General features: G+C 51.4%; 1 protein-coding gene across 4 annotated transcripts in view; it reads right to left on the reverse strand.

The window, feature by feature from the left end:
* Positions 1-1,700: 1,700 nt before the first annotated feature.
* LOC144720519 (protein transport protein Sec24A-like) overlaps positions 1,701-26,125 on the reverse strand; it is a 29,196-nt gene continuing 4,771 nt past the window's right edge. For 3 of the 4 annotated variants that reach the window (XM_078597290.1, XM_078597288.1, XM_078597291.1), the window contains 21 exons: positions 23,154-23,918; positions 19,503-19,562; positions 16,264-16,409; positions 15,386-15,558; positions 14,784-14,886; positions 13,857-13,983; positions 13,204-13,313; positions 12,289-12,401; positions 11,867-11,985; positions 11,253-11,308; positions 10,594-10,791; positions 10,267-10,390; positions 9,672-9,830; positions 9,165-9,338; positions 8,548-8,658; positions 7,862-8,037; positions 7,536-7,673; positions 6,993-7,097; positions 6,372-6,464; positions 5,478-5,584; positions 1,701-5,065 (listed from right to left, as the gene is read on the reverse strand). In XM_078597290.1, the coding sequence (XP_078453416.1) occupies positions 4,951-5,065; positions 5,478-5,584; positions 6,372-6,464; positions 6,993-7,097; positions 7,536-7,673; positions 7,862-8,037; positions 8,548-8,658; positions 9,165-9,338; positions 9,672-9,830; positions 10,267-10,390; positions 10,594-10,791; positions 11,253-11,308; positions 11,867-11,985; positions 12,289-12,401; positions 13,204-13,313; positions 13,857-13,983; positions 14,784-14,886; positions 15,386-15,558; positions 16,264-16,409; positions 19,503-19,562; positions 23,154-23,918 (3,272 nt within the window). In that variant the 3' untranslated portion in view covers positions 1,701-4,950. The remainder of the gene's footprint in view (positions 5,066-5,477; positions 5,585-6,371; positions 6,465-6,992; positions 7,098-7,535; positions 7,674-7,861; positions 8,038-8,547; positions 8,659-9,164; positions 9,339-9,671; positions 9,831-10,266; positions 10,391-10,593; positions 10,792-11,252; positions 11,309-11,866; positions 11,986-12,288; positions 12,402-13,203; positions 13,314-13,856; positions 13,984-14,783; positions 14,887-15,385; positions 15,559-16,263; positions 16,410-19,502; positions 19,563-23,153; positions 23,919-26,125) is intronic. The other variant, XM_078597289.1, reaches the window with a different exon arrangement.

Genomic DNA, 26,125 nt, shown 5'->3' on the forward strand with positions numbered 1-26,125 from the left:
CACCCTGACCTGACCACGTGCGAGTGTCACTGAAGTGGTCATCACGCAATCACTCAATTAAGTAGCGACTCTTCCGTGCAGTTAGGTTGTCGTAAAGTACACGGAGTCTCTATGAGCAAGTGAGAACCCGTGAGCAGTCTCGTTTCCCAAGAGGGGCCTGGGTGTGTGCGTGGCAGTCCAAGAACGTGGATGTTTGCATCTCTGTTGCATGTTGCCGTTCTGTGATAACCACGTGTTCTTGTGCTCCTATTTGTGCTTTTCGGTAGTATGCTTATGACCAGCTCCGGTTTGGCAGCAGAGGTCTCACTCCGAATCAGTTGGGCGGCTTTATATTTTAATCAGCTGCGTAATGCTGTGTGGAAGTTACCTGGTCTGTCGCCCCACACGAAGCTCTGCGTCTTCTCGGTCACAGCCTTGCGCTCCCTTCTCTTTTCTGGGGTCACTTGGAACCCTCCAATGGAATATTTGCGCCGGTTTGAAATCTTCAGGCTGGCCTGCCTACGATCAATCCTAGGTTGAACCAGGCTGAATTGTGTGAGCTCACGAATCCTTGGAAGGCCTGGACACATTCCCATCAGTGAGCTCCTCCGGCAGGCAAGGCTGCATTGGCTGGGTCATGTAGCACGCATGCCCAGCCACCGCATGCCCAAGTAGCTTCTGTTTGGCCGCATAAAGGGGGCTAAACGAGAACGACACGGGCTGGAAAAGAGATGGACGGATGCGGTAGATGATGTGGAGCCGAGTGGACTTGCCGATGACTGGTATCAACGGTTTCAAGATTGGCATCTATGGAGGAGGCTCGTGAAAGACTCTGCTACTGGGCAGTTGGAGGCAGTCGCCCTCCAACTGCAGAGGAGATTATCGACGCTCACGAGGGCAGCGCCAGGCGGCTAAAATTCTGCAAGTTGGCACAGTGGGGGGCACAGGTTTAGTATCTGCCAGTCATCCGAGTCGGTCAACCTATGGCACCTGGATTTGTCACATGACCTCCTGTCAGCCAGCCTTCGACATTTCACGTGGCCTCCGCGTACACCTAGCCTGGCACAAGCACCGTGGTGACGCCACCAGAACTTAGTGGCCAATGGCAGCTGTTGTTGTGGGGAGCGGTCGTGTAGTTAGGGTTCTGCGCTTCGAACCCGGCTACCAGAGTTCGATTCCAGATTACGGCCAACACGAATGTCAAATATGTGAATCAGTCCTGTGGTTCCTCTAGGTCGACTCGGCCTCAAATCAGGAATTGGTGCGGTGTGTAAACATCAGCACTGGGGAGGAAATGACTATGCGTGTGTCCCTTGCCGCATAGACACACCCCGTACAACCTTAACAGACTGTTGGGGCAAATGCTGTTAGCGAGCACCTATTAAGGGAAACACGACACACAAGCGTGGGTGGCCAGCACCACACGCGACCGCCTTTGTTTCACTGATTAGTGTTTATACACCGCACCAGGTACCCATTTAAGGTTGAGTCGACCTCTATAGGGAGGGGCCCAAGGACCGGTTCAGATATTCGTCACGGATGTCGGCTGTGAGTGGGAATCGAACTCCAATCACCACTGTGTTTGTAGCGCACTGCACTAACGACGACCGCTCCCCACACACGCACAAATCCTCTCACATTCTCTCCCACACTCCATACAGCGCACTCATCGAAGAACGCGCGCACACCGCGACACACGCCCATCCAGTACAAACGCACGGTGGTGTGGCCGCAGTTCGTACAAGCAGCTTGTTTAATAATTCATACGTTTGAAGCATAGTAAATCTTAAATCACGCTCTTTGTTTGCGTATCTCCTATTATAAAGTAATATCTTAACAGTACGTGAATCGTAAAAAGCCACCGCCATCTGAGAATGACAGCAGACTAATAAGGGAAGCCACTGCACTCCGCTCTCAACCATCGCTCGTCCCCGAGTCTGTGACTGAACACGCAGCGCGATGGGGGGTGGGGGGGGGGGTCCCGGAACGCGTTGCTGCCTGGGTCAGCAGCTGGGTTGGCGGTGGAGGTCTAGGCCAGGGGTTCCAAACACGATTGTGCATTCATGTGGCAGCTCACGACCTCAGCTAGAGGAGGTTGCAAACTCCACCCCGGGTCTTCAAGTCTCACACGGCAATTAGTCAAATGAGGCCAAACCAATTTCACATGTGGGTTACACTTGTGGTGGTATAACTTTAACGGTTCCAATTTGTTTACGTGGAAATAACAGTTAATTTCGATAACCATTGGAAGTGGGTGGATTATCAAATAATGAACCCTTCTGAGCCATATAAATAGTACATCAGTGCTACTCAAGATTTGCTACCTTGGGGGGTACTAATTCATCACATGCTGCGATCAGTTTAAAATCGTCAAGGAATCTACCTGCACATGCCGCATCACCTGAGAATGGAAAACACAGCGCAGAGCTTGCAGCCTCTCTTCAACCTCGAGCTCTGAACCACCACAAACTTCTTAGAATTCCAGGGGCTAGCCTCCTGAAGCTGTAGGAGCCTCCCTCGTCCAATGCACAGGGATCGAGGTCCCCCCCTCCCCCACGGAGTGCTGGAGACCATGAACTCGGTGCGGCCGTGTGGCAATCGCTGACCCACAGTGGCACCACAATCGCCGGGGCAACGACGAGCGGCAGAATCTCCTGACCGTCGCATCGCAAAGCCAGTCAGCTGTGAGAGTTCATGGAAACCGAGAGGAACCACACGTGTGTCTCTCATCACCCACCCTGACCGCCAACATCACCACTGTAGTAAAGTGGAAACCACCCCCCCTACTGAACAGATAAACCAGGTCGAGCGATGGGAACGGCTCGGGGAGCGCCCGACTCGGTGAGGATGGATCTGACCGCCACTCAAATCAGGGATGGATTTCTCTGGAGCCCGGACAACACGATCGATCCTCAAGACGCATTCATGTTCCCATTCATGCTGCGACAAGAAGCAGCCTTCACGTGACCTCCAGACGCACACTGCTGGATTTACCTTCGCAAGGGTTATCCCGCACCTCCGATTAGCACGGTTGGCTACGTACGAGAAGGAAGTTCAACGCACGCACGTACATTCGTTTCCACACATCCGGTGTTTGTCTCTCTTTACACAGACTCCACGTGGTGGAAACCCAACACAGCGTGAGCGTGACAGCCTCAGGACACTTGAGTTAAAGTTGCTTTTGGAAGTGCAATTCCTCCGCTTTACATTGCCTCATTTTTTTCAAGCAGCTATTTTTCTTCTTTATGAAATTAGGTTTGGCAATTTAGAGTTGATTTGTAGATGTGGGGGGGGGGTGCTAAAACTGGTTCTTAAGAAATTACTTCACATTATTTCAATTGGATAGGAACACGGAGCTTGACTCGGATTAGCCACCTCATGCTGCGCAGTCCAGAGTTGCCGCACGTTCATCATTGGGCGGCGAAGAAACACTTCCGGATGCAACCAGGGGACTAATGTTCCGAGGGCTTCACACGAGCGATTTTATATATAAAATAAAAACCACAGTGGTGACAGAAGGTGGAGGTTACCACTCGAGAGGCACTCGCAGGATGTGAATGAATGGACACGTGGCTGCCTTGGCCTCGTTCGGGACTCGCGTGGTCTCGGGACTCTGTGTCCGCATCGAGTCCCTTTCGCAACACTTTCGTGAGAACCGGCTGCACGGGCAACCAGAGACGCCAGCCGTGGCCTGCCCCCCACCGAGCCCTGCCCCTCAACCCTCTTGCACCGTCTCGCTTGCTCGCCCGTCCGCCGCTGCACGACATCACGGATATTACTCCTCACGGCAGGATTGGCCGATACAAAGTGTTCCAAGTTTACCTAATTGCACCGGGTTAATCAACATGTATTTGTACACGTCTGCGCCCCTCGTCTTATCGAGTTTCAGCTTCGTTTGTAAATCGATTGCATAAATACAGTCTACATTAATTCGTAACGCAACTCACGCTAGTTCGTGTCCCGTGCACTCCTAATCGCTCACTCACTCGCTTGCTCGCTCACACCACAGCCTGTCTCGGCTGGCCTGGCTCGAGAGTTGCGCCGATAATCACAGCGATGCGCGGGAACTCGTCAAGCACCACAGGTGTGCGCGCACGACCATTCGTGCCCCCGCACCTCCCTCCTGGCTACTGCCCAATCTCTCTACTGCCGTCCCACAGTTACACAGGCACGTGGAATATATCATTATCATCGTCGTGATCATCATCGTCATCTTCTAAGCTTCCACCCCCACCCCCCCTTACGCTCTGAAAACATATTTACGAAGCATTTTAAAGCGTCGAGATTAACAAACCGGAAGGCGGGCGGATTCGCAAAAATGAAATTTCACACACTCCGCGCATAACCAGCCTCCTCACCTGGCGAGGAACCGGTCAAGCGACGGTACCACCCGGTGGTGAGATAAGAAAAACCAACAACATCCGCACACCGAAACACACCGCAGCACAGCGCACCTCCTCTTGGGCGCACGCAGGAGAGCGACCTCGCTCGACACAGCAACAGGGCTGGGCCGCCCCCCCAGGGCTGGGCCCCCCCCCCCAACTCGGCCCAGACTCCACCGAAGGCGGCGCCTTATTTACAAATTTATCTTCCGCGAATCACGCATGCCTGGAACTGGTTAATTAGTCCATTTGTTCACTCGTTTGTAATTTTTGCTTATTCAATATAAAGTGCTAATTTACTGCACTTTCGACTGGACCAGTGAGAGAGGCGAGCGGGGCCCGATTGAGTCTGTGGGCGGTGGACCCGGCGACCCGGCGACCTCCACGATTCCTGGCCACCTCCTCCGGGCTGCCCTCCTCCCGCGAGGCACGGAGACGTGCAGGGCGCCGCTCGGTCGTCGCGAGCCCCGCACCGCCGCTGGACGGCGTGTGGGAGCGAGAAGGGCGGGGGAGGGGGCGGTCGGGGAGATCGGAGCGACGGTGCCACGGTGGGGGAGCGCGGAGCGTCGTGCCGTTGCCGGCGGGGCCCTCACTTGCAGACCTGCTGCTGCACGTGCAGCAGGAGCTCGTAGTAGGACATGGCGGACTCGGTGCGGTCCTCCACCAGGCTCTGCACGAAGGCCGAGCGGCTCGCGCCGTCGTCACTGGCGCGGCGGCGCAAGTAGGACACGGGCGCACACGCGCGCACGCAATCGCACACGGGACACACGCACAGAGACGAACATTAATTAGCCACACGTGCAAATTCCGGCTGTTTACTTCAAGCTCATTAAACAAACAACTGCTTCACTTAACATTTTCCTAAGTGAAATAAGACTGGGTGAATATAAATATTTCGATATTAAACGTTATCAGCAGCAGTGGCTATAGAAGGGGGATAGAACGTGAAGAAACGTGAGTGGGACTGGACAGGACGGAGTGGAGACTCGTGTTGGAGTGGCAGCAGCCGCAGGAGAGAACGGGGCCCAAGGAGAGATTCAATCAACTCGTGAGATATGGCAGCGGCTTGAGGACGCATTCATCCAAGTGGCTGCTGACGATGCCGTGAAGACTCACCGAATGATCTGCAGTGGCGGGGGGAAGGCCCGGTGACGCCGTAGCCACGACACGAAGGAGCGCACGCGCTCCGATGCCGCGTTGGGCAGCTCCGGCAGGGACCATTGCTGCAGGGATGCACAAAGCACACACACAAACACGTGTCACACACACACACGTGTTACATACAGAAGACTTCACACACAAGATGTGGACTCCACTCAGCATGGGCCACGTCGCGAGAGCTCGTGTCGAGGAGAGGCACTCGTGGACCGTCCATCTCCAAACCCATACCTTCCTCTTCGTCGCATGACTGATCTTGATGTAGAGCAACAGCTACAATTTCATGTTTAGGTGCTTGAGCGAGACGATTGTGTCAGGACTAGTGGACTGGTGAACCGCTGTTATCGTGCCTCCTTCGTATTTGTGACTTGGGCATTGAGTCATTATCTGTTCTGCGGTTCTGTTCTGGGTGGTGACCACAGTCACCGCAAACTGTTCGTTTTCAATTTGTGCCGTGGTTTGTGCAGATGTGTATTAGGCAGAGGTGTGGACTCGAGTCATGTGACTTGGACTCGAGTCAGACTCGAGTCATGAATTTGATGACTTGCGACTCGACTTGGACTTGCATAACAATGACTTTGTCCCACCTATGAGATGTGGACTCGAGTCATGTGACTTGGACTCGAGTCAGACTCGAGTCATGAATTTGATGACTTGCGACTCGACTTGGACTTGCATAACAATGACTTTGTCCCACCTCTGGTATTAGGGGTTACGGCCCATAAGCTTCACGGAAGATCAAAACCGAGGATCTTCTGCGTCAGGTCTGACAGTGATGGAAGGATGGACACAGGTGTTACTAGCTGGCGCTAGTGACGGCAGTAGGGGCACGGGTGAGCCATCGATCGTTACCGTGTTCGTCTGGATGGCTGCGACGTTCTGCACACCCAGCACCTCGTGCAGGAAAGCCAGCCCGACGCCCCTGCCCACCCACAGCTGCAGTACCTGGACACACAAAGACAAAGACCCCCCGTATAGCCTTAACAGACTGTTAGGGCAAGTGCATTTAGCGAGCACCGATCAAGGCCTGCACGGCACACGAAGCAGGTGGGTGGCTAACAGCATGCCCGGCCGCCTTTGTCTCCCAAGTGGTGATATTTACACACCACACCAGGTACTCATTAGAGGCTGAGTTGACCTAGCGGAGGCCATAGGACCTGGTTCAGATAATTATCATTGGCGTTGGCCATGAACAGGAATCGAACTTGGGTCGCCAGGTTCGTAGCGAAGCGCACTAACCACTACACCACCACTCTCCACATACGCACACATGCACGTACACATATGTAGATGACCCCCATACAGTCTCACAAACCAGAGCAACGAGCAGCATCAGTGAGCACCTATCAAGACCAGCACCCCGCACGACAGGTACACCTCGGTGTTAGATCGTGGTCAGGTGAGAAGCAGGAGTGTGACGGTGGTGCCGCGTGCTGGCATGGCAATGTGCAGGTGGCGCCCGTGCCAACTCACGGTGCCCGAGTCGAGCAGGAAGGCTCCGTCCCCAGACAGACGCTCGGCAGACAACTGCAGCAACGGCGGCTGGGGCACCAGCACGTCGCCCTCCATCACCCCACCCTGCACACGCCATGAACACACAGGTGCCCCACACGTAGAGCCTTTCAGAGACTGTTGGGGAAAATCTTGTTCCTGAGCACCTATGAAGGCCAGCATGGCACGCGAGGGGTTTGGGTGGTAAGCACCAATCTCGGCTGCCTTTGTCTCCCCAGGGCTCATGTTTATACAATGCACGAGGCACTATTTTAAGGCCGAATCGACCTATACGACAGGCGGCAGCCCTGGACCGGTTAAAATATTCGCCTATTTTTATTGTCTGTGAGCGGGAATCAAACACGCATGGCTGGATTGGTAGCGCAGTGCGCTATCCATGGCACTACCGCTCCCCACACGGACACACAAACGCACTTCCCAAGTGGCGTGACCAACTCTGTAGGCGAGGGGGGGGGTGCAGGGCAGGGGAGGGGGGCAGGGGAGGTAAGGGGCGGCTGGCCACACCTTTTCCGTGAGGTTGTCGACGCGGTAGAGGCTGGGGTGCACAGCGCGCATGAGCTGGCCCAGTGGCTGGTGTTTCATCTCACACATGGCAAACGCTCGCTCATCCAGGCGCACACTCTTTCCCGAGCCAAACGCTTTCTGGAATGAAAAGACGACCAAAGTTAGGACGCGGCAATCGCCACCGCCATCGTAGTAGCAGTGCGGGTGGTACTTCATCAACACTTACTTCAACACTTACGGCTGTTTTGTTTGCTGCCCCACACTCAAAAGGCACCCGCCCACCCGCCCCACGGTTCAGCGCCGCCACCCTGCAAAACGCCTCCCACCTGTTTCAGCAGCGCCAGCGCGTAGAGCGGCAGCAGCCGCAGGCCGTGTGGCGCCGTGAGCCCGGATTGCGCAGGGCCGCCCCCCGAACCCCGGTACGCAGCCAGGAAGTCCACGGCGGCGTTCACCAGGGCGTCACGCGCGTCGCTCAGGCTCGACGAGAGCGTGCGGTCCACCGCTACAAACGTACACAACGTGCACACAAAGATCACACGGGTAGACTCTCAGAGCATATCGGCGCAAGTGCCTTTAGTGAGCACCTGTGAAGGCCGGCACGGCACACGAGTGGGTGGGAGCGTGGCCATCACCAGGCCAGCCTTTGCCACCACTCCCTATACGCAACAACAGCTGCCATTCGCCACGAAGTGATGGCGAAATCACCACAGCGCTTATGCCAGGCTAGGGCCACTTTGAGGCATGTGAAACATCAACGGATCACTGGCAGGAGGTCACGGGACAGACCCAGATATTATGGGTTAACTGACCGAGATGACTGACAGATGCACCACCCACGCTTCCCATGGTACCAACTACACACCAGCCCTTGCACCTGCGTGCCCTTTCACCTAAGTGCTGGAACCAAGAGCGCTGGCAGAGTCGGTATATTAACTTCGCCGGAGCGAATGGGGGTGCCGTGCTTAAGTCATGGGGGGGGGCAGCATCTGTGGGGGTGCGCCGCGGGCCTCACCCATCTTGGCGAGGAGCGCCGTGACGGCCTGCACGTCGGCGCCGGCGTAAATGTCGATGAGCGTCGTGACCACGGGCAGGCACAGCGTGTGCACGCGGATCCGCCGCTCGCCTGCAGGGCGCCGCGAGACCACATTGGCAAGAGAGTAAATAAATAAGCGTGATCACACAAACATTAACAATTAAAGGTAACCGCAACAATCATCGTTCCCATCCTGTTGCCATCCCTCACAGTCCAGTGCTGCTAAAATCCATCACCATGCATCCATCTCTTACACGTAAATTGATCTCATCACTCTCCATCACCAGTCTCATCCATCGGCCATCAATCATTATCATCATCCCATTTAAGCGATGTGTCTTGGTCCAAGCAGATTTACTTATCTTATCGGTAAATGTGACATCTCAGATTGGTGCTTGTTTCTTAATCCAGGTGTTCCTCTTTCAATATTATGGTGTAATTCCAAACATGCTCCAATCCATGCTTCTTTGCAAATTTTGATCAAGTGATCTTGGTTAAATAAAGACCAGCGAATTTAAATCAATGAGACAGAGCGCAAGGGCAGGAGGCACGGGTCAACGTAACCTGGATACCCCCCCCCCATGTCCCCCACGCACCCTTGCTGGACGTGTAGAGCAGCGCTGCCTGGAAGGAGACGGTGGCGGCGTCGCCGAGCGCTTCCTCGATGGAGACCTGCACGGCGAAGCCGGCGTCCGGGTTGACGTTGGGAAGGGAGAGGAGGTCCGTGGAGCGGACGAAGAAGTTCCCGTGGAACGTGTGGATGGAGAGGCCTGGGTGGCGGCACGAGAGCAGCGCACCGCGGTCACGCGTCCCGCCTTGCGTCCCCCGCCACCGCAACTCTCTCCTCTCTATGGCCACCCCAAAATCCTTCATCTCAAAAATTCCAGATGATCCAAAATGCCGCTGCCGGACTCCTCGCCCGTAACCCATAGGCGTGATCGGATGAATCCAATACTCCTGATCGTTTCACTGGCTCCCAATCAAATTCGGGGTAAAGTTTCAAAATAGCACTCTGCCTACAAGATTCTGTAAGGGAAAAATACAAAATCAAAAAATAACGAATCAAGACACCAACGATGACAGCGATGACAAGAGCCGCTCACCCTTGGTGCAGCGAATCCTCATGACGGCCTCGAAGCCGATTTTTCGGGTGAGGTAGCGCTGCAGGTCGCTGCGCAGTCGCTCCAGCTGGGCTGGCGCGTGGACGGGATGCGGGGACGGGTAGTAATAGACGGCGCCCGAAGAGAACCGCGATATGCAAGCTGCACGCGGAAATCGAGCGCACGTACACACGCACCCGTGGTCAACAACAACAGCCGCCAGTCGTCGTGATGGTAATGTCACCACAGCGCTTGTGCCAAGCTTGGTGCACTTTGAGACCATGTGGAGTGTCGAAAGCTTGCCGGCAGGTCACAGGACAAGCCCCACGTGTTGTGGGTTAACAGACCTCGGGGGGACTGAGATGACTGGCGGACGCACCGCCTGTTTTAGCCACCCGGCTCTCTGCTCATAATGATAAGGTCACAAAACCATAGATGGAGAGTTACAAGAATGAAAGTGAACATTGCTCAGGTGAGTTTCATTCGTCTAGCCATGAGGTCGTCTCCAGGAAACGGTGACGGCATCGGTGTGACCAGCTCAAAAGAGCACCCAGGGAGTGCGATATGCGTCAGTGTGGGACTGCCCGGGGACACTCACACAGCGTAGCCAGGTCGGCGTACTGGCTGCTGAGCAGGAAGAGATCGACGGCCGTCTGCTGCGCCGAGCAGTCCAGCGCCAGCTTCTTGTAGAAATCGGTGGCTGGAGAGAGGCCCTCGGTGCCCTGATCAAACACACGCACACAACGCCACGACCCACGCCGCGTCGATCACCACTCGCTCACACGTTCACTCGCTTGCTCTCTCGTGTATGGAAACTGTAAGAAGCTTTGGATGCTGTAAATGAAGGCGATGCCAAGGACAATGACACTGCTCCTGTTTTTGCCGATGCTGATGATGAAGACCACGATGACAATGGGACCCACACCTTGGCGCCGACCTCGCGTGGCTTGAGGGCGCCGGGCCCCACGGAGGGGAGCTGGCTCTGGAAGACAGTGACTCGGCCTCCGGTCGCTCCTAGCAGGCGGTGAGCGGCCTGCAGCGCGGGCCCCAGCGCGCTCTGTGTCTCGCGCTCTGCCCCACTCGGGAACACGGTCGGCAGAGACTGCAAAAGCTCGCGGAACAGCTGGGGAGAGCACAGCGTGGCACGAGTTAGAGCCGCGCATATGGCATAACTCTGTAACGCTCTTCAACACACGTTTGTCATTGCGAGTTTTTGGTGGGATGCCGTTATCTTTGGAGCCGCACGACGCGATTACACCGCACGTAATGAAATCATCTTGTGATGTCACAAATAATGATGTTAGCCATTGCATATGGTGGTGAGGTGAAACCTTTTCGCACTGGTTATTAGTGCAAAGTGTTAGGTAAGGCTTTGATGAATTTATTGGGTTTTCTATCGGTTAAGCCCCTAATAGCAACACAACCTTAAACAAAAACTCATAGTATATCCGATCATCTTAGAATGAGTTATTGTGCCCCCACTGTTACAGACAGCCAGAACTAACGCACAAACGCTTTCCCCCTTCGTTGGAAAGAGTTACTAAATGACGATGGCTGGGCTGGCTTGGCTTTGATGACGCTCACCTCTTTGCTTTCCTGCAGGTTCACAAGGAGGCCTTCGGGGCTTGGGATGAACACATCTGTATGGAACACACGACGGAACAACGGGCCGTCTCAACATTCCGACCGCCGCCATCACGAAAGCAACAACGAGACCACCAAACGGCTCCAAAAGCACATGTGCACGCACGCACCGCATTTGTTTGTTTTTCCCGCATGGAATAGTTTGCTTGTCCATTCAATCTTGTTAGCAAGCGAGCTGGTACACGGCTGAGCGTGCGTGTGTGCATGGGCCCTTACACAACTTAACTGTGAACTCATTCGCCAAGCCAATCAGGTACTCAGAGTCCATTAATGTGTTAACACAATATTCTAAACGCTCTTTGTTTTGAATTATACAGTAAGACCTTGCTTAATTGCATGTTCACACAACGCGTTTTCGCTATGTGGTTCTCCCATGAGGGAAGATTTTTAGCACAACACGGAATGCGCCCGTTATAACGCAGAATGAGTTATTGTGTCTTATACAGTGCTTTGAGACCGTTAATGAAAGGTGCTTTATAAAAAATAAATATTAATATTTCTTCTTATTACTTCGGGGTCCGGGGAAAGTCGCCTTTGTTTGTGTGGGTGCGTACCGTCGATGTCCGTGACCACCACCATCTGTGGCCGTGCCTGCCCCTCCTGCAGGCTGTAGAAGTGGATCGCGCTGTCAAACGTCACGATGCCCACCTTCGTGCGGCTGTCGCCCGGTAACCTGCGTCAGCACGGGGTTGGGGTGGGGGAACTCGTGACGACGGGGCCTCTACCATTGTATCAATAGGAACCAAAACACTTTGAGGAATCATATGAGTTTAGTTTCACTTGCAGATAGACTACGCTTCATCAATTTTTGATAGGCCTTTTATAAAGGGAGTCCAGTACAACCGTCCTCTTATGGACACTGACACTTGTAACTAGCGATGGAACCTCTTGGTCTGTCAATTCCCGCAGGAGCTGTGCACGACCTCGCCAGGTGACTTGACAGATGCACACACACAAGCACACAGACACCACACACCTGTCCAGGTGCTCCAGGATACTGTTGCACACGACGGGCAGGTATCCGCACTCGACGGCGTGGAAGGACACGTCCAGCAGGAAGATGTAGACGGCCGGCTGGGGCGGCCGCACCTGCACACGGTCACGCACGGACAATGAGCACGTGACGGCCTCGTCGTCCGCCCCTCGCCACGATCGCCCGACGCCACGCGCTACTTCACACGACCCCGACCGTGGCAAACCGCTCAGCGGGCGGCAGGAATGGCTCTCCGTCACGGAGCAGTGGTCGGCATCGCCTATCGGCGTGAAAGACGCCCAGCGGCCGAACGGCCCGACGTTCCATGAGGCGGACCCCACGCCTCGCCCAGTTTACCTACTGGGCCAACTGCCCCCGACCTGGCTACTGGGCCACATTGAAACATACAAAGACAACCCCCCCCCCCGTATAACCTTGTGAACAGACTTTTGGGGCAAGTTCTGTTATTGAGCAACTGTGAAGGCTGACAAGGCATATGAGGGGGTGGGTAGATGACCAGTACCATGACCGGCCACCTTTGTCTCCCTCGTGGCATTGTTTACACGTTGCACCAGGTACTCATTTGAGGCTCAGTCGACGTATTGGAGGCCCAAGATTGGTTCAAATAATAGTAACTGGTGTTGGCTGTGAGCGGGAATCAAACTCGTGTTGGCGCGTTCATAGAGAGCATTGCGCTAACTGGGCCACCATTCACCACACTTATCCACAAAAAGACACACAAAGACACCAGTGCTGGCCGACACAAGCCAGCACACAATGCGATACTCATGTCCTTCATGGTCGCTCCAGTCGTACGCTTTGAACGGCGGTATCGACGTTGCACGTTTGCTCACGTCGCCCAGCACTGCCGTGTAAACCCTCGACATAAACAGACCCCCACCCCCCACCCCTACTCACCATGTACTCGGAGGGAGCGATGAACTCGATTGTGGCATTGCGGATTTCGGGCCGCTTCTGGGGCTCCCCGTACGAGCGCGTCAGTGGGTTGTACATGAAGTCGTCCGGAACTGATGTCGGGGAACGAGCACAAGCATGGAGTTTTTATTATTTGTTAAACTGCGGTGAAGAGTAGCGCCGACTTAGAGGCTACGGCCTCTTTGTCAGGCCACTGCTGGGCGAGTACCGGGCAACTAGCGAAACGGGATCATCCGTGTGAAACAAATCAACTCAAAGGTGATAAGGGTTTTTCCCCTTTCTGGCAATAAAACAGGTGTTAAGATGTTAAAACACCAAACTGAAACCTTTGCAAGAAATCATGTCTCCATTAACCACATATACATGTGGTGAAAATGAAAAACCATGCTCTGACAGTATGTGTCTTTGAAAATGACAATGCCTTTTACTGTCAGAGCATGTTTTTTTGTTTGCATCATAATTTCATACTGGCAAAGGAGATCTCATGATACAACTCAAAGGTATTTGGCAATGGATTTGCAGACCCAGTTGTACGAATCCTAATTAACATATTCGTTGCAGGCAGACATACGACTTTACGGATGCGTTGCGGGCGTCGCGTTTAATATGAGAAGCGTTACGCGAGCGGCGCCTACCTTCGTTGACGCGGAAGCACAGGTTGCACTTCCAGCGGCGCTGGTCGATGAAGGTGACGAAGGGGTTGATGTAAGTACGGCAAGCGCGGCAGCGCACGATGGTGCTCGCGGTGATCACCGGCAGCTGCTGCTTGCACCGCGCAAACGAGGGGGGACGGAGAATACGAACGGCACGCGGGCAGAGTGAGGGTGGGTGGGGCACGGCGCCAAGTGGAACGTAAATCGTGAGCACGAAAAACACCAAACGGAGAATGTAAATGCGATAAACGGAGCGCAGAATCTCACCCAAAAACACGTCGCACGCGACAGCGTACCGCACACACGCAACACATTATGCAGCGGGCAACAACATTAATGAAATAAACGGAATGGTGTAACTCAAAAATACACAACAGCATATCACACAATACAAAAATCTTACAGTGCATAACAAAAATCACAATTTTAAAAAGCACTTTAGCACCCAATATACAACAAAACATAGAAAATAACCCACAAAAAATGTATAACTTAACATACAACCCACAAAAGACACGCTGCATCACATTAACACAGCAGAAAAAGACCTCAAAAACAAAACCCAAAACAAACAAAAATATCAGTCCCCAATGCAAAATATTAAACAGAAAGACACTCATCACAATACACAACACCACAATAGACAACACGGATCAAAACACACAAACAAGACACACCACATACAACAAAGCACAACACACAACACACGCTACATCATAAAACACACACACAAATAACACACACACACGCGAGCGTGTTAAGAGACAAGGGTCACACATAATCGAATCCACGTGGCGTGCCTGATGCTGCCGCTGGTGACTGTACGACGCGTTGTTTTCGTCCCAGTTTCTCCGAGTCTCCAGCTCGTGGGCTCCGGCGGCAGTGGTGTTGGCGAGAGGGAGCGCTCACCTGCAGGTCCTTGAAGGGGTGGAGCAGGAGACCCAGCGGAAGCTTGGCCTTGCCCAAGAGGCTTGGCGTCTGTGGTATGTTGGTCAGCGTGCAGCGGAAGATGCTGCCAAACGAGCACAAGGGAACGCGCGTCAGCGTGGATGTATTAAATGCACGTTCAGCGCACGTGCGCCAATCTGTTGATCCACTCCTGGATGAGGGCCTTTCCGCGCCGTGATGAATCGTGGAGGTTACTTGAGCATGCTTTATCAGGCCGCTCAGTCTGGATTTTCTCGTGTTTCCTTGCTCTGCACCTTAACAAAGCGGCTGCGGTTCAAAGGAATTTAAGTTTACGCAAAGTTTAGTTGGGGAGTTTAACACACAGGCTTTCGTGACCAATAGCATCCATAAGAGGTTTTTTGGTTAATTTACACGATCTTATCCAGAAAACCTCTTATGGTAGAGCTGGCGAGATGCCATAGATGGCACTGCAATGTAAATCAATGTCACACCCAGCGTCCCTGACGGGGGCACATCTCTGCTACAAGTTACTTGTACACGTGAGCTCTCTGAGCAGGCTGGCTTGACCGGCTTAGCGATACACATGCCCCGTCACTACTCACTCAGGGTGGCAGTTGCGCTGCTGCATGTCGGGGTGGAGGTTGGGCTTGGGGGGTTCCACCGGCGTTGGGGGAAGGAGGTTCCTCTCTTGAAGCAAGTTGACTGGCCGCAAGCTCTCAGGTTGGACCGACAACCCCCCCATTGAGGAGGACAGTTGGTTGGGTCCAAAAGCAGTCTGCAGACATTGACAACACATTTTACATGCACCGTAAGCACAAAAAAACCCATAGAAATGCAACCGATTTGTGAACATCATTATTACCCTGAATCAGGGAAACCCATGGGAATCACTGCAAGGTGAACCATTAGGTACCAATAGTTACACAGCCTCGCAGGAGCGCATTTGCCACTTGTTGCAGAGGTTTCCGGTTCGAATCGAGCTGCCGTCCTGATTATTAATGTGGGTGAATTAACTGTAAAAAAATACACTGCGTCTACATTACAGTAGACACTGTGGCCTTAAAGAAAGAAAGTATAGAATGGGTGATGTCTCAGCCAATGGCCCTCTCTGTCAAAGCACAGGAGAAGCCAGAGGGGTAGATTATGTCTCTACCCCTCTGGTCTCTCTAGGTACTGTGAAGTGCAATTGCCCGAAACGTCATTCTTTTTAAGGCCGCAGTGTTATTGACAAACATTTTGAATTTCTCTTTGGTTCTTTCGGTAAAGTCACGTATAAAGATAAAATAATATCTTTATACGTGACTTTACCGAAAGAACCAAAGAGTAATCCCTGCAGTCACGAAAGCTCCAAATTAAGATTGAATGTTGAATTTTTTGTTGTTGTTAACTGTGCTTGTGCAACGCTGCCAATGCAGCAGCATCAGTAAATTATTTGTTTATGAAGGTATCCAGACTCCTGGCGTGGGAGAGCATAACGCACCTGTGGGTACTGCGGAGGGTAGCTGGACATGGCCGCGTTGTGGAAGGGGGTTTTCGGCGTAGCGTGCGGGTAGCCCGGCGGTCCGAAGCCACCACCACCACCACCACCTCCGCCCATGGGAGGTCCCGTAGGGGAATTTGGTGCCGCTGATAACAACGATGAAGATGATGATGATGCCGAAAACAACAAAGTAATGTCACATATGTCATGGACTTGCTCATGCAACGCAATGATAGGCAGCTACGCTTGTCATTAAATAAGAAAGGTTATGACATTTTATCCACAGATTTTGACGGATGAAGATCGCAGTTCAATTCAAGAATGGGTAAAATGTTTGATCTTATGTTCTATCTCTCTGCCACAGCAATGGGTGTTGACAAGCGTGTTTTACAGATGCTGACGATTCAAGACCGCAAATCAGTTAAAAATTAAATAAATTATTGTGACATTTGTACTGCCTCCCTTTTCTATATTTGTCTGTATTCCACGAGTATTGTCGATATCTTATGTTCCATCCCATTCATTGCATTAGCCTAAAGGTGATCTTATTCGAAGTGATGATTAAAACATTATTAATATCCCTTTGTCAATCCACTACTAGATGAAGGCCTCACATATGTTGTTTGTCATGTGGATTATGTGCCCATACTTCACCACGCTGATCAGTGAAGGTTCGTGACGCGAGCCAAAGCTAATCATTCAATTCAACTCAACATGTTCAGTGCAGTGCACAAACTACTGAACACACTGATCCCTTTATCCCATTTTGCATATAGTTTGCATAAAATTTGAATGACTTTGAAGACACTTTTTTTTTAATACACTTTTACACTGCTATTCAATACACGTACATGTGTAAAAAAACATGAATTTGTCAGAGAAAATAAGGGAGCACTATTAAGATTCCTGGATTTCAAACCAATTTCTATCTAAACAAAATGTAACACGTAGGCTAAACAAAATTGTTGACTAAACTAGCTTCTCCACTCTTAAGAATCTGGGTTCCAATCTGATTCAGCTGCGAATTACTACAGTGGATTCTGAAACTGTGAGTGTAGTCTCAACCCAGTGAAAGATTTCAGAAAAATTTATAATCACGATAAATTTGGTGTCATTTGTGAGATAAAAAAAAAAATCTAAGCATTTCACTGCCATATTATGGACATTCTTTGCAGGGCAAATATACGTGTGAAAAAGCAGCCTAGAGAAGGCAATTAAAAAGTAGTTCTACGAACGCTGCTTTAGGGACCGTTCCCTGACACAAGCTGAGAATGCTGCTTTCTTCCACTTCCAGAAAAAAACATTTATTCATCTCCTGACACGATGTGGGCCGCACGCACAGAATACATTTGGTCGTTTTTTGTGTTTATTACCATGCGAATGCATTCCCGTATCTGCATACTTAATGCTGTTACCATTATGTGTGAGAAGGGCATGAGAGGCTGTGTCCCCTGTGAAACAGCAGACAGTGGGGAGAGGGGATATGGGTCGGTGGGTGATTATGGAGATGATGGTGGCGCCGGGGTACAAGGAACGAGTGTCACAAGCACCCCTCGCTGCCGCAAGAGCCAAATAATTATGATCGTATCATCGCGTTCAAAGGCAGCCGCTATTGTTGCACAAATGAATGGATGTGTTCTGTTTCCACTTCGCACCGATGTTGGCGCGCGTGGGAGGCTTTTGGCGCACACGCTCATAAGAGCGCACCTACGCCTGCTGCGATTGTACGGGCTGTTGCGTAGGTAAGGGGGGGCCTGCCCCCCACCCCACCTTGCAGGTAGGTTAATTGGGACAATGTATTTATGGGCAGTATACAAAATTGGTTAATAATTAGAAGACCCAACATCGTGACTTAAGGTGTCCCTCCCTTTCCTCCTGCTTCCTAACCCCAGAATATCCCACTACTGCATTTGTTATAAACAGCACCGTACAATAAACTCACTTTTGCACTATTAATTACATGTACATCAGGTACAAGTACGGCCCTCTGTTAATGCACTGCTGGATGGGGAACCTCCCCATGGCTTTGTGGATTGTGGGGGTTATTTGACCACCTTTGTTCAGTGCGGATTGGTTAAGGCAGGGGACACAGATGAGGGAGCCGTAGCACAGTACAACACTAGATCTTGCAGCATTGTCCTCTGTGGAACAACGTAGGCCCCCGCGGCCGATAATGCCCGTCATACACAGTGGTCAACCACGCAGGCACTATCCAGGCTCAATCCTGCTTAGTAGCTTCCTAAATCTGCAGAGCAGTGGGTGCTTTCCATGTGATTTGGCACAGGCGAATATCTATCAACAGTTTAAGAATAAATATACATCTCGCCACGGTGGTGAGATGTTAACTACCTTGCTGGCATACAGGAGGTCGTGGGTTCGAACCCAACCCTGACACCTGCTGCTGTATATTTGGAGTTTGCTCGCGTGGATTTTCTGTGGATCCTCCGTTTTTTTCCTCCACAGTTAGAAACACGCTTTAGACTATTTGGCTACTATAATTTTACAAATGATAAGCCACTTCGTTAAGCTATCATTTGTGGCCAGGTAGCTTCTGAAAAAGAGGTACATAGCTCAGTGGTACAAAATAATTTATAGTTAAAATTTATACAGAAACAAATGAATGTGGCGTTTGAACTACCAAACCACCAATAGCAGCCGAACTGTGAAGAACCACCCGGTGAAGAAGAGGCACCGCTCTGCCACCTCCTCACCGCCCCCCCCAGGGAAGCCAGCGCTCGTTTCCAGGGCTGCAAGCTGCTGCTGCCGTCCTCTAGAGGCTTGCACAGCGGTCGGCAAGCCCCCCGTAGGCTGCGGCTGCTTGGTTGGCTAGCAGCAACTGGAGCTGGACTCACCGAATAGTGAAATAATCGATCAGACAACCGATGATGGGTTTGATTACTTGAATAACACCAACATTACTGGGGGGGGCGACGATGAAAAGAATGCAGGTTGGGTGCTTCGAGGTGATTCGGCACTGGGTTGGGCTTGCTCAGTGCTTGGAAGGGGGACCGCCATGTACAACAGAAGAGGGCGGAGCAACAAAATGCATTGTTGCACCGTACTTCTATGTTCCTCACTTTCACAAACCCACGCTGAACAGCGTGATGAACCACAATAAAATATAACCCCCGTGGACCTGCACGGGGTTGGGGGGACCCTCTGAAAGAGCCGCATGTGTGTACTACTGCACGTGACACAGCCGACGGCAGGGTGCGACGCAGCGGGCAGGGCACGCTCACCGATGATGCCTCCGCCCTCCACGCAGTCGTAGTTGCTGAGGCTGGACGCGGAGTCACCATCTGCAACACAGACGCCATTTAGTGGCAGCCAGCACCTTTAGGTTGGGGAGCCACACCGGGCCATGGTTGTGGTGACAGCGTCGGCAAAGAATGTGTCGCCTCTAAGTGGTGACCGAGCAAACCAGGACGAGCACAGTGCCGACACTTTCCAGGTTGGAGCCTGCACCGACACCTATGCATGCATGCACATTGCACGTAGCCAACTGTGCTAATGGGAGGTGCGGAAGAAAGACACAATGTACAATACAGCTTAGTAAGACATAATATACTATACAGCTTAGTAAGACACAATATACACCTGCACTGTGTACACACGGGTGTGCACCTATACATACACACATAACGTGTGCATGTATATACGTACACATGAAGAGACGCAGGCAGATACACAGACACGCATGCAGTGTACATGCAGACTCGGACAGCAAGGTGTACACGAAACGGAGATCGCTCACTCTGGAGCCTGCATCGCCTGCTGGGGCAAGCGCTGTTTGCAAGCACCTATCAAGGACCAGTGAACAAATGTGTGGCACAAACAGACCCATGCCCGACAGCCTTTGTCTTCCCATTGCTGATTTTTAAACACTGCACTAAATATAAGACCCGAGTAAACCTAGGGGGTGGGCAGGACAGGTTCAGCTGTGGCCGGGAATTGAATCCGGGAAGTAACTGCGGATCCCTGAGCCCTGTAATAATAACATGACACAAGAGCTCCCACGTACAAAAACAACACTGTACCTGTCATACCCCCCAGTGACTAGCCTGCTCAAATTAATCTTCGTGACAACGAACTCTCAAACGGCCAAGCTGCACAGGTGAGATAATCCGATCCAAGACTAAGCACGTACATGCGTGCACACGGGATCAATGTGCCGATCGCCGCACGCACGGCTCCCCTGCGCCGACCGACCGCGTAGTTAGCTGCGCTTATTCTGCAATGTGTGTTGGGCTTGTACCAGAACACAGTGACGACCAAACACAGCGGTCGTTACTAGGTGCCACGGCTGGCAGGTACCCTGCACACTAATTCACAAGTGTAAAGGTTAAATGACGATGTCCCCTTTGTGCGGCTGACTGAGCTCCATCACATCTGGATGGTCACGAACACAATTTGTGATGCACGCGACGTAACGATGACTGGAGCACCTGCACATGAGCCGATTGCATCGCCCGGTCTCTGCAAGCTCACCTGCTCTTGGGAGATGTGTCCTGCCCAAGCCCAATTATTATTCGTGACAAAAGTTTTCTTAAAAAACATTTCCACCCATCCACCAAGATCTGGACAATAAAACTGACCGATCCCCTATCCCCGCCACATGTTGCTGTCACTTCACGATGCCGCCTCCGTCTCCGTATCCCACATGGCCCACGTCTCCCCTTCTCCGAGAAATGGTGACAAATTTAGGGCCACTCCATGCATCACCCCACACACTCCCCTCACCCCAACAACGCCTCCCCCGCCCCACGTCAAACCCACCTGCCCGAAACGGGTGAACTCTTTTGCGCTTGATTTTAAGCATCAGCAAAAGCGTCATCGTTGACAAGCGGCGGCAAAGAAAGCAATAAAAAATAGAATACGACTAACAGTGAAGACTCAAAGAACGTTATCTTGCTTGCTATAAATCCCAGGCACCGGAGGCTCTCTTAACACGATGGCAGGGACGGTACAGCTGGGAGCGAGGCTGGCTGCTGCCTCGCCCAAGCCCTCCGCGGCGGTTGTGATGCAGATCGCCCGTCCTTTCAGCTCTATGCCGGGACAGCAGCGGTGGCGGTTCAAAGGGAGCGGCGCGGAGCGTGTTGCCAAGGTGAGGGGTGGAGCCTGGCTCCTGAGTGCTGGTTCACGGAGCGGAGGAGGGAGGGGGTCTGAAGGTACTAATGGGCACATGCCACGAGATGCTGATGGAACCACGCAGATATGGAGACACACACAAACTACACACAGACACATGTAAACACACATGTATAGGGACACGCATACCCGAAGGCATACGCATTGGGATCCTAGGATGGAATTATCAATTCAATTATTATTACTAACTTGTACAAAAACCAAGATCCCCCGTGTAGCCTTAACAGAATGTTAGGGCATATGCTCTTAGCGAGTAGCACCTATGAAGGCCGGCAAGGCACACAAGGGGGTGGGTGGCCGGATGTGGTGCTGGCCACCTTTGTCTCCCTCGTGGCGATATTCACACATCACACCCTGTACTAATTTGAGGCAGAGTCGATCGAGGGGAGGCCCAGGATCGGTTCAGGTAATCGCCACCGGTGCTGGCCGTGCGCGGGAATCGAACATACACGGTGGCACGCAACCACACACAGACACGCCGACACACAGATTTGGGCGTGGTCACAGAGAGCCGCAGGCCGTGTGATACCTGTCACCCTCCCCCCACCCCCCGGTACTGCACCTGAGTCGTTGTCCCCAGCGAGGCCGGGAGAAACGTCATGCGCCGGACTTTGGTAACCGCGGAGCAAACCTAGTTGCCCCGTTTGCGACAGCGCAAATAATAAAGCCGAGAGGGATGGCAAATCAAAACAATGATAGAAAAGAAGAGAAGGAAGAGTTTTGGAAGAGAACTCAGAATTAACGAAAAGGGAAGAGAGACAAAATAAGAGAAGTTGTTAGGCAGAGGCAAGCGACAGGAATTCCATAAGATGGTAATTTACAAGAAGCTCTGTAAGCCAAGTAGTTTAAAAAAAATACGAAGATTGAATGTAAAAGCTGTTATCTTTTTGTTACACATCGAAGCCGTGTGTCCTGGCTTGTCACACGTGAATAACGAGCTTAATTAATCGGGAACAAGACTTTGGTAATGGTCAGAAACGTTATTATGGCACCTTCATGACATCGCTGCAATGACCATTTTGTACATTTTAAGAAACACTCATGCAGTCCCGGTCACTCGTGGCATGACATTGCACTGCGACTGTAATGTAAAATATTTCTAGAAATATTTTTTTTTTATAGAACCTTCTGATGGGGAAATCCTTATTAGCCATGGTGGACTTGATAAGATGCCTGCAAACAGCACTTGCCCCAACAGTCTGTTAAGGGCGATGTGGGGGCAGGGGTCTGCCTTTATGAAGGCCTGCAATAGATGGTGGGGTGCTGCAGACAACACGACGCCTCCCAACACCACATCTGGCCGCCTTTGTCTCCCCAGTGCTGATATTTACACATCACAGCAGGTACTCATTTAAGATTGAGTCAAGGTAGCAGGGAGGCCGAGGACTGGATCAGATGTCACTGGCCACTTATGCTTCACTGATACAATACATATACACACACATGGCCACAAAAAACACACAAATACATGTACACATACAATTATACATTTGTGTTGGGCAGCCAGGAATACAGCATTGATATCTATATTTTTACAAGATAAGAGCCATTTGTTTCCTTGGGTCGCATCTTCCCCAAAGAATTACATTTAGTCACTTATAATCACAGCAGACCAGGATAGTTAATTGCAGTTGCGTACATTGTACTGAATTGCCACAATGTACTTGCAATGAGATAATAAAACTGCTGGGAATTACAACTGACCCCAGATCTGAATGATGGAAATGTAAGCATTGGCCTACCAGCATCTGGACTGCCAGACATCTGGCCCTGTCCATGTGGAGGCGGATGGTATGAAGACGACTGAAGAGATGCGGGACCCAGCTGATGTTGCTGCTGCTGCTGTTGTTGAGTGGGTGGAGGCGGCAGCTGCTGCTGCTGCTGAGTGGGTGGAGGTGGCACCTGCTGATGCTGCTGCTGCTGAGTGGGAGGAGGTGGCACCTGCTGATGCTGCTGATACTGCTGCTGCTGATGCTGATGCTGCTGCTGAGTGGGTGGAGGCGCCACCTGCCGCTGCTGATGCTGCTGAGTGGGTGGAGGCGCCACCTGCCGTTGCTGATGCTGCTGATGCTGCTGAGTGGGTGGAGGTGGCGCCTGCTGCTGATGCTGCTGATGCTGCTGCTGAGTGGGTGGAGGCTGCACCTGCTGCTGGTGCCACGACTGCATGGATCCTGGTGCCATTCCGGTTGGAGGTGGGGCAACCAGTGGTGGCTGGGGCCTCCCACCCATAGCCATGGGAGGGCGACCTGCTGATGGAGCGCCTGATGAAGGAGTGGCCATTGGTGGAGGCCCCGCTTGTGGACGACCCAATGATTGAGGGCCCCCAGATGGAGCGCCCATTGGTGGGAGGCCTAATGATGGAGCGGTCATTGGTGGAGGTCCTAATGAAGGGGCCCCTGATGCAGCTGCCATTGGTGGAGGGCCCACTGATGGAGGGCCCAGTGGAGGAGGTGCCATAGTTGGTATCGCTCCATATGCTTGCCCGGCCTGCGGTGGTCCTGGTTGGCCTGAGACGCACACGACCATCAGACAAGTCAGTTACATAATGCGTAACGACACATCGGCTTCATCAAATATAAATGTGGGATCCTTACACGCCCGCGATAAATACGTCATATCACGTGTGTAAGGATCGATTTTTTTACATATACGTTATATGCAATGAGTTAATGCGGTCACTATAGGCTGCGATTCTCACAATTAATTGGATTGGAGGAATCATTGCATGCATACCAGTCACACCGCATTAAACAAAATGACATGTCTTTACATTAAACATTTCCAGTGAAGGAGACTTTCCGCGACAGCTGAAAATGCTGCATTCGCCGGGCAGATGTTCCGGTCACGTTACGGCTCGGAGCCCAGCACAAGCAGTTTCAACCGTCTCTCCAGTTTCATGCCACGACCCGCTGCTTACTGCCCCTAACGGCAGCGCTGCTCGATGCTGCCATGCCAGGAATTCTAATTCAGGCCCAGATTATTCACGCTGGCAAGGAGTCCGTTCCACGTATTTAGAATTTCATAAAACGTCTGTGTGTGAAGTTGGAAATCGCAATAATAAAATCTCACTTAAATAATATTTTTACTGGCTACATTACGGACAACTCAGTAAAATCAATTGTTGTACGGTGCTAAACTCTCAAGTCTATGCTTCCCACCCTTCACCAACTCATGCTAACCAGCGTGATGAAGAATGTTGAAATAATTCCCCACAATCCGTATAGCGTGGGGAGGCCCTCAATCCAGCAGGGGATAGACAACAGGGCAGTACATGTACATGCACTTCCATTGGCATTGCCAATTAAATCAGCATAAGCAGGCACTGAACTAACGAGACTACTTTAAACAGTCCGCTACTCTGACAAGAAGTCACAATCGTTACGCTGCCAGAAACACATGTGCAGCAGCTGCTGCAGGGACCGCATTACTGATGGGGCAGCTCTTTCCATATGCAAGCAGGCTTCACCTAATACTTGCACTAACACTGCGTGACCCCTTTGTGAACAGGAGGAAGATGACCTGTTTTTTGCGAATAGTTGAAGGTTCATTGAGCAATATTGCATCATGCATTGGCATGCATGCACACAGATAGGCACATCAATATAATGGATAAAAAACTGTATTCCAACACGAATTTTTTCTATACCTTTTCAATTATTTTACAAAATACCCACTTTGCAACAGGAAGAAAATGACTTTCTCATGATTATGCTAAGATATGTTTTGTATGAATTCCATCTTGAAACAAAAAAAAATTATTTGTGAATAGATACACACACGTGCAGGAGGCATGCCCTTCATTCTGCTGTTAGTAAAATGCCCTCGTGTATAAACGAAGAGCATTGCGGAGCCCCAGCGGTCCGCGTGCGTAGAGGCATTCCTCCCATTACCTACAGCAGCCGCCTTCCTTCAATCATTCACTTGCGAAGGAACTTGTTACGTGACTTACTAATGGTGCAGTACAGCTGCCAAGTTCCTAATAAGCGAACGTGTAAGAGTCTGTTTAATCAACTAAGCAGCAATTGTTTAAACTGGGAACATCTTGGAATGTTGTTGACTCCTCTGAGTCATCAGCAGAGGTTATGATGACCGTGATGATGATCATCATCATAACATCATCATTAGCCATGATCTAACCACCGCTGAATGAAGACCTCCATAAGTCATAGACAATATTACGGTCCCACAATGCATCAATCCATCCAGCTCCTGCACAGAAGAAAAACTCATCACTCCATCTCCCCTGTGGATATATTTTATAGCAGATTTCCTCCTTTGGCTGTTTTTAGTCTCGACCACCAGCCATCATCTCTTCCCATGACATGAGAAGCATGTCACGCCCAAGCCTACCAACTTTTCTTCACAGTCAATGTTGTCTCTAACTCTAACTTGGATCTTTTTTCCGATCCATGAATTAATTTGTCTCTAGGTGTAATTAGATGCATGTACCTCTTCATGCCTTTGTTAACTTTTAAACTTATGTTCTATCTTATTTGTCATTGTCCATGTTTTCAATCTGCATGTCATAGCAGGTAATATACAATTCATTTAAAACTTTAAGAAAACTTTCCAACATCTGCAGTGTGGCCTGTTAAATAAATGCTGCTTGGTTACTTGGTGTTCTAGGCAAGAGAGCTCCACAAATACTGAGTGCTCATTCAGCAGAGGATTGAAAACTACCAAATTATGTTATGTCTTGGTGGACGGTGGGTTT

Source organism: Lampetra planeri, chromosome 9, assembly GCF_965212315.1.
Source record: "Lampetra planeri chromosome 9, kcLamPlan1.2.h2, whole genome shotgun sequence".
NCBI classification, from domain to species: domain Eukaryota; kingdom Metazoa; phylum Chordata; class Hyperoartia; order Petromyzontiformes; family Petromyzontidae; genus Lampetra; species Lampetra planeri.